This window comes from Pongo abelii, chromosome 1 (genome assembly GCF_028885655.2).
Source record: "Pongo abelii isolate AG06213 chromosome 1, NHGRI_mPonAbe1-v2.0_pri, whole genome shotgun sequence".
Classification (NCBI taxonomy): domain Eukaryota; kingdom Metazoa; phylum Chordata; class Mammalia; order Primates; family Hominidae; genus Pongo; species Pongo abelii.
Window position 1 is genome coordinate 221,065,189 of NC_071985.2, and position 8,234 is coordinate 221,073,422.

Sequence of the window (8,234 nt, forward strand, 5' to 3'; positions counted from 1 at the left end):
CACACTCAAGACTATGAAGTTCACATATTATTAAAATTCCATCAGTGTTTGTGCAGTTCATGAATGAATGAATTTTTTTATTTTTTGACAGAATCTCCCTCAGTCACCCAGACTGGAGTGCAGTGGCACAATTCTGGCTCACTGCAACTATTGCCTCCTTTGTTCAAGCAATTCTCCTGCCTCAGCCTCCCGAGTAGCTGGGTTTCAGGCACCTGCCATCATGCCCAGCTAATTTCTGTGTTTTTGTATTTTTGTAGAGATGGGGTTTCACCATTTTGACCTGGCTGGTCTTGAACTCCTGACATCAGGTGATCTACTCACCTTGTCGTTCCAAAGTGCTGGGATTACAGGTATGAACCACCTTACCCGGCCTTGATGAACGTATTCTTGACTTCTACCCCATCCTTAACACTGTCAATTTCTTGCTTCACAAACTGAATATAGATATGTGATATGAATGGATATCTGATTCAGTCCATTAATCTGGGGAGAGCCAAAAACCCAATCAGGATTAACTGGGTGGAGCTTCAGAAATGCAATCAGATATCACTTTTTGATTGGAGGCTAGCAGCGGATACGTGGAGGGGCGTGGGTGGGAGTTGTGATTAGAAAGGTCAATAAAAGCTTCTAAAGACCCACAGGAGAGACCCAGAGTCTTCAAGCCTGGAGTTCCTGCCTGATTCTTCCTGAGGTCTGAGCACGTTCTAAACTACATCCAGATCTGGTAAGTCACCAATTTCTGTAAGGACACTCCCATCTGACCTACAGTCATTCGGTCTGGGATGGTGACAGTGCAGCCTACGATGGCACAGAGCTATATCCTGTCCCTTTTTTTTTTCCATAGGAACAATTTGAAGCTTTGAATTTTTTCCTCTAAATGCAGTTCTGTCTTTATTTCAAAAAAGTTGATTGTGCTTTGGTTGATGTCATTTCAAAATTCTTGAAGGGAGCAGTGACTCATGCCTTTAACCCCAACACTTTGGGAGGCCAAAGTGGGAGGATCATTTCAGCCCAGTGGTTTGAGACCAACCTGGGCAACATGACAAAAACCCTCCTCTACACAACTTTTTTTTTTGAGGGCAGGGATGGAGTCTCGCTGTGTTGCCCAGACTGGAGTGCAGTGGCACGATCTCAACTCACTGCAACCTTTGCCTCCCAGGTTCAAGCAATTCTCATGCCTCAGTCTCCATCCTCAGAAGCTGGTATCACAGCCATCTGAAATCATGCCTGGCCAATTTTTGTATTTTTAGTAGAGGTGGGATTTCATCATGCTCTCCAGGTTGGTCTCGAACACCTGACCTCAAGTGATCCACCTGCCTTGGCCTCCCAAATTGCTGGAATTTCAGCTGTGAGCCACTGGTGCACGGCCTCTTTTTTTTTTTAGTTAGCAAGGCATGGTGGCATGCATCTGTAGTCCCAGCTATTTGGGTGGCTGGTGTGGGAGAATCACTTGAGCCCAGAAGATTGAGGCTGCAGTGAGCCATGCTCACACCACTGCTGTACTCCAGCCTGGGCAAAAGAGAGAGACCCTGTCCAAAAAACAGAAACAAAATCCTAACCAAAAAGGATCTTTGACCTTAATTTTAAACCAATCACATCCTCTTCCACCCAAACGGAGACATGGGAGTGGGGGTGCATGCCTGTAATCCCAGCTACGTGGAAGGCTGAAGCATGAGAATTACTTGAATCTTGGAGGCTGAGGTAACAGCGAGCCGAGATGGCGCCACTGCACTCCAGCCTGGGCGATGAAGTGAGACTCAGCTCCCTCAACACCAAAAAAAATTATGCCAGCCAGGTGATCATTGGATATATGAAGATTTCTATTGTGTTTTCTTAGGGACTGTCATCTCTGTCTCTGTAAAACTCTTTTAACTCTGAAATATTTTGATAAATTTGATGTGGCCAAGGATCCCTCAACAAAGATACTTTCAAGTTTTCTTTCTGTCCATCTAATATCAGGAACAGATTCAACCCTTCCCTATCTCACATTCAGGACTGTGAAGGACATATATTAGTAAAAACTCCATGTTTGTGGAGGGAATCAGTGAATGAGTCCTGGACTTTCACCCTATCCATAAATTTTTCATTTTGATGGATAAATATATAATTCTATCAGTTAATCTGGAAGAAAGCCAAAAATCCAATCAGGATTAACTGGGTGGAGATAAAGAAGTCTAATCAAATGTAGCTCTCTCTCTCTCTCTCTCTCTTTTGAATCTAGCCTATTTCCCAGGCTGGAGTGCAGTGGTATAATGTCAGCTCACTGCAACTTCTGCCTCCTTGGTTCAAGCGATCCTGCTGCCTCAGCCTCCCTAGTAGCTTGGACTACAGGTGCAGACCACTGCACCTGGCTAATTTTTGCTGTCTTAGTAGAGGCAGGGTTTTACCATGTTGGCCAGGCTGGTCTTGAACTCCTGATCTCAGATGATCCACCTGCCTCGGCCTCACAAAATGCTCAGATTACAGGTGTGAGTCGCTGCACCCAGCCAAAGTGGTTCATTTTGAATATGTGTAAGAGGTGTGCATTGGAAACATCTATCTTGCGAATGATGCATAACAGTGTCATATAGCTTTCAAAGCTTCTCACTGAAGTTTTCAATAATGAGGCTGGGGCGGAGGCTCACACCTATAATCCCAGTACTCTGGGAGGCCAAGATGGGTGGATTGCTTGAGACTAGGAGTTCAAGACCAGCTTGGACAACGTTGCAAAATCCACTGTCTTTACAAAGAGTCAAAAAATAAAAGATTAGCTGGGTGTGGTGATGCATAACTGTGGTCCCAGCTACTTGGGAGGCTGAGGAGGAAGAATCCTTTGAGCCTGGGAGGTCAAGGCTGAACTGAGCAAAGATCCCACCACTGCAATCCAGGCTGGGTGACAGAGCAAGACCCTGTCAGAAAGAGAGAGAGAGAGGGAGAGAGAGAAAGAGAGAGAGAGAGAATGAGAGGAGGGAGGGAGGGAAAGACAAGAAAGAAAGAAGGGAGAGAGAGGGGGAAAGAAAGAAAGAAGGGAGGGAGAGAGAGGGGCAAAGAAAGAAAGAAGGGAGGGAGAGAGGGAAAGAAAGAATGAAGAAAGAGAGAGAAAGAGAAAGAAAGCTTAAATAATGAAAAGAAAACAAATAGAACCTATTCTAGGGATGCTCCATGAATGTTCCCAACAAGCTTATTTGTAGAAACTGAAAATATAGGCATGTAGGCTTGTGACACTCCCATTCCCATTGTTTTAGAACCTTGAGTAATTAGTAATTTCCCCCAGTGGTGGGAGGGGTTAGCTTTCAGGTTCCTCCACACTCACTAGTCACTGGATGGAGCACTGGATAGAAAGGAAGAGCTAGTTGTGGCCCTGCCTCCTCACTGCTGGGGAGACGCTCGTGCTGATGCAGCAGAGGCAGAATGCTGGCTTAATGGCCAATGAGTACGAGTAGAATTGGAGTAAACTGAGGGCTCTTTCACCATTGCCAGAGCAGTGACTTTGGCTCTGGGAGAACATGAGATTGCATGGGCTTGGCCTGAGAGTGATGCCTTTTCTCTGGGTTTGTCCTCTGGAAGTTTTCCTTGCAGATTCCCGAAGATGAGCATCCGGACTCCACCCAGACTCCTGGAGCTTGCGGGGCGGAGCCTGCTGAGGGACAAAGCCTTGGCAATCTCCACCCTGGAGGAGCTGCCCACAGAACTTTTCCCCCCACTGTTCATGGAGGCCTTCAGCAGGAGACGCTGTGAGGCCCTGAAGCTGATGGTGCAGGCCTGGCCCTTCCGCCGCCTCCCTCTGAGGCCTCTGATGAAGATGCCTTGTCTGGAGGCCTTCCAAGCTGTGCTCGATGGGCTTGATGCACTGCTTAACCACGGGGTTCGTCTCAGGTGAGGTGGCCCAAGTGGTCTGGCCGGGAGGGCACAGGTGTCCAACAGAAGGAACAGCTGGGTCATGAGAAGTGAGGAGGCCCAAGGGGGGATGATGTTGGTGAGGAAGCTGAGAGGCCTTTGCCATTCACCAGCTCCTCAGGGAAAGCACTGCCCACCATGCAAGTCCATGGAGGTAACAGGAATCTCTCCTCTAATGGCACTGAAAGGCACCATGAAAAGTGAGAACTGGGCCGGGCACGGTGGCTCACAATGTAATCCCAGCACATTGGGAGGCTGAGGTCGAGAGTTTGAGACCAGCCTGTCCAACATAGTAAACCCCAACTCTACTAAAAATACTAAAATTAGCTGGGCATGGTGGTGGGCTTCTGTAATCCCAGCTACATGTGAGGTTGAGGCAGGAGAATCATTTGAACCCGGGAAGCGGAGGTTGCAGTGAGCTGACATCGCACCACTGCACTCCAGCCTGGGCGACAGAGGGAGACTTGGTCTCAAAAAAAAAAAAAAAAATGTAGATTTGGGCAGGATCCAAGGAAGAAACAGGGTGGAGAAAAGTCAGGGAGAGGGACAAGAAGCAGGGAGGGGAGCAGCTGCTATCCAGTATGTGGAGTTTAAGTTCAGAAATGAGTCCTTAAATTCTCAGTCTCACCTCTATTTTCCCACAGGAGGTGGAAACTTCAAGTGCTGGATTTACAGGATGTCTGTGAGAACTTCTGGATGGTTTGGTCTGAAGCTATGGCCCATGGGTGCTTCCTCAACACCATGAGGAACAAAAAACCAGTGCAGGACTGTCCAAGGATGAGAGGACAGCAGCCCTTGACTGTGTTCATAGAACTTTGGCTCAAGAACAGGACTCTGGATGAATACCTCACCTGCCTCCTTCTGTGGGTCAAGCCGAGGAAAGATGTACTACACCTGTGCTGTAAGAAGCTGAAAATTTTGGGAATGCCCTTCCGCAATATCAGAAGCACCCTGAAAATGGTGAACCTAGACTGTATCCAGGAGGTGGAAGTGAATTGCAAGTGGATACTGCCCATCCTGACACAGTTTACCCCATACCTGGGCCAGATGAGGAATCTTCAGAAGCTCGTTCTCTCCCACATGGATGTCTCTCGCTACGTTTCCCCAGAGCAGAAGAAGGAGATTGTTGCGCAGTTCACCACTCAGTTCCTCAAGCTGCACCACCTCCAAATGCTTTATATGAACTCTGTTTCTCTCCTTGAAGGCCACCTGGACCAGCTGCTCAGGTGAGGGAGGATGGTGAGCTTTCTCTGCAGACCACAGCAGAGCCTGTTACAGTAAACGCTAGTGGACATCTACTGTGAGCCAGCCTATGAGGATGTAATAGTGAAGGGGACACTAGAATGTCCATGCATTGTCCTGTTGGTGGCCCTGTCCTGAAATGGGTATCACGCAACCATCCCAATAGAGGCAGAGGGATCAGCTAGGAGAGATGCTATAGAGAGGCTGCCATGCTAGGAAGCTAGCTACTGGAGGGTTCAGATCTAGTGACGGTGCCTTTCTGAATTCCTCCTGAGGACGTGTGTCTAAGTTAAGATGATGAAAACTAGGCCAGGGATGGTGGCTCATGCCTGTAATCCTAGCACTTTGGGAGTCTGAGGCAAGAGGCTAGCTTGAGCCTAGGAGTTTAAGACCAGTCTGGGTAACATCCCAAGACCCCTTTCAGAAATGAATAAATAAAAGTAAAAACAAACAAGATAATTTTTTTTTTTCCGAGGTGGATTTTCACTTTGTTCGTCCAGGCTAGACTGCAGTTGTGCCATTTCAGCTCGCTGCAACCTCTGCCTCCCAGGTTCAAGCGATTCTCCTGCCTCAGCCTCCTGAGTACCTGGGATTACAGGCGTGGGCCACCACACCTGGCTAATTTTTATATTTGAAGTAAAGACAGGGTTTCACCATGTTGGCCAGGTTATTCTCGAACTCCTGACTTCAGGTGATCCACCCACCTTGGACTCCCAAAGTGTTGGGATTATAGGCGAGAACTACCATGCCCAGCCAACAAGCTAATTTTTAAGAAGATGATGTGAAGTAGGGAAGTGCAGTGGGCACTGACGTGGGGAATGGTCAGCAAACCTGCACGTTTCAGAATATGAGTTTGTGCCCCACAGTTTGGTGAACACGAATGATCCCATCTCTAATTCCCTGTTGTAAAAGGTTGTTTTGAGCTCCAGGTAAATTAATTACCTAGGAAATGCATGATTCTGAAACAGAGGGTCAGGGAGCAGGCACAAAGAATGGGGAAAGTCACAGATGTTTTGCTGATGATACAGGCATGTCAGGGATGCCTGCAGCCCGCCCACCCCAGCTGATGTTGCAGGATCCTGCCTGGGTTTGTCCTTTATCTCTGAATCTCCAATGAGCTCCTGTGGCCCAGAGATGTGGTTTTCTGCCTCACAGATGAGGAAAGGGAGCTTTCAGGATTCTGTGAACTTGATCCATTCCTGTAAATGATGGTGAAATGACTCAGCGTCAAATGGAATTATTTTTCTCTCTCTTTTTTTTAATGCAGAGTCTCGCTCTGTCACCCAGGCTGGAGTATAGTGGCATGATCTCTGCTCACTGCAACCTACACCTCCTGGGTTCAAGCGATTCTCCTGCCTTGACCTCCCAAGTAGCTGGAATTGCAGGCGCCCTCCACCGCACCTGATTAATTTTTGCATCTTTGGTAGAGAGGAGGTTTTGCCATGATTGCCAGGCTGGTCTCAAACTCCTGATCTCAAGTAATCCACCAGTGTCAGCCTCCCAAAGTTCTAGGATTACAGGTGTGAGTTAGTGCGCCGGACCTAAAGTGGAAGTGACGTCAGTGGCAAAGCTCTTCATCACGCATCATCCTAAGTGTTGACCATCAGGCCATCAGAATGACCCTGAGCTTGGGCAAAAAGGTCTCCATCAATTACCTTGAAGCCATTCCCCTCCACCCTCCACTCACCCCTATGATTCCCCAGAATTAACTTCTTGCTCTCTCTCCCCAGCTGTCTGAAGACCTCGTTAAAGATCCTCGTAATAACTAACTGTGTGCTTTTGGAATCAGACTTGAAGCATCTATCACAGTGCCCGAGCATCAGTCAACTAAAGACCCTGGACCTGAGTGGCGTCAGACTGGCCAATTTCAGTCTTGTGCCTCTCCAAGTTCTGCTAGAAAAAGTTGCAGCCACCCTTGAGTACCTGGAATTAGATGACTGTGGTATCGTAGACTCCCAAGTCAACGTCATCCTGCCTGCCCTGAGCCGCTGCTTTGAGCTCACCACCTTCAGCTTCTGTGGAAATCCCATCTCCATGGCCACCCTGGAGGACCTGCTGTGCCACACAATCAGACTCAAAAACATATGCCTGGAGCTGTATCCTGTCCCACGGGAGAGTTATGATGCTGATGGTACTCTCTGCTGGAGCAGATTTGACCAACTTAGGGCTGACCTGATGGGGAGAGTGAGGGACTTAAGGCACCCCAAGAGGATCTTGTTCTGTACTGACTACTGCCCTGACTGTGGCAACAGGTCATTTTATGACCTGGAGGCAGATCACTGCTGCTGTTGAATGCCTGCCTATTTGGATGGATATGTCAATCACTTTCTTCTGGACACTTGGAAACTAAAACCTAGGTCTTAGGTACATCCTAAAGGGAGCACAGAACCCATCGTTTCAGACATGTGCTCTGAAAGTGGGAAAGGAAAGGTGATCAAGCAGGAGCCGGACTTGGGGGAAATGTTGCCATGGATTCGAAGGGACTTTGGGGACCTGTGTCCTATAGAGTCAAAAATGAGAATGTGAATGTCGAGAGTGGCATTCAGGCTTGAGAATACATGAGGGAGTTACTCTTGCATGGATGTCTGTAAAAAAACAATCAGAAATAAAGGAAAACTGAGCGGAAACTGTCTGGTGCCCTCTATTATTAAGTAACCTGTTTTCCACTTTCAGCCTCAGGAATCTTCAGTTATTGATGGAAAAAACAAAAGGCACTGAGTTGTCCAATCAATAAGATGCAGCCCAAGAAAATCAAGGCATTGAAATAAAATTTGGTTATTGTAATCAGTTTCCTCCCATTCTTTTATTTGAGACAGAGTTTCACTCTTGTTGCCCAGGCTGGAGTTTGGAGTGCAATCGTGCCATCTCGGCTGACTGCAACCACCACCTGAGCTTTAAATGATTCTCCTGCCTCAGCCACCCAAGTAACTGGGATTACAGTCATGCACCACCATGCCCAGCTAATTTTTGTGTGTTTAGTAGAGACCGGGTTTCCTCACTATGTTGGTCAGGCTGGTCTCAAACTCCTGACTTTGGGTGATTCACGCAAGTAGGCCTACCAAAGTGCTGGAATTACAGGTGCGAGCCACTGTGTCAGGCTTTTTGTCTGTTTGATT

At 47.6% G+C, this 8,234-nt stretch overlaps 1 protein-coding gene across 1 annotated transcript; it reads left to right on the plus strand.

The window, feature by feature from the left end:
* The first annotated feature begins 677 nt into the window (after positions 1-677).
* Positions 678-7,410, plus strand: LOC100454182 (PRAME family member 5). The gene is made up of 4 exons (XM_024232373.1): positions 678-724; positions 3,547-3,855; positions 4,521-5,102; positions 6,849-7,410. Exons 2-4 carry the CDS (start codon positions 3,569-3,571, stop codon positions 7,408-7,410), a joined length of 1,431 nt encoding a protein of 476 aa, XP_024088141.1. The 5' UTR covers positions 678-724; positions 3,547-3,568.
* The last annotated feature ends 824 nt before the right edge of the window (positions 7,411-8,234 follow it).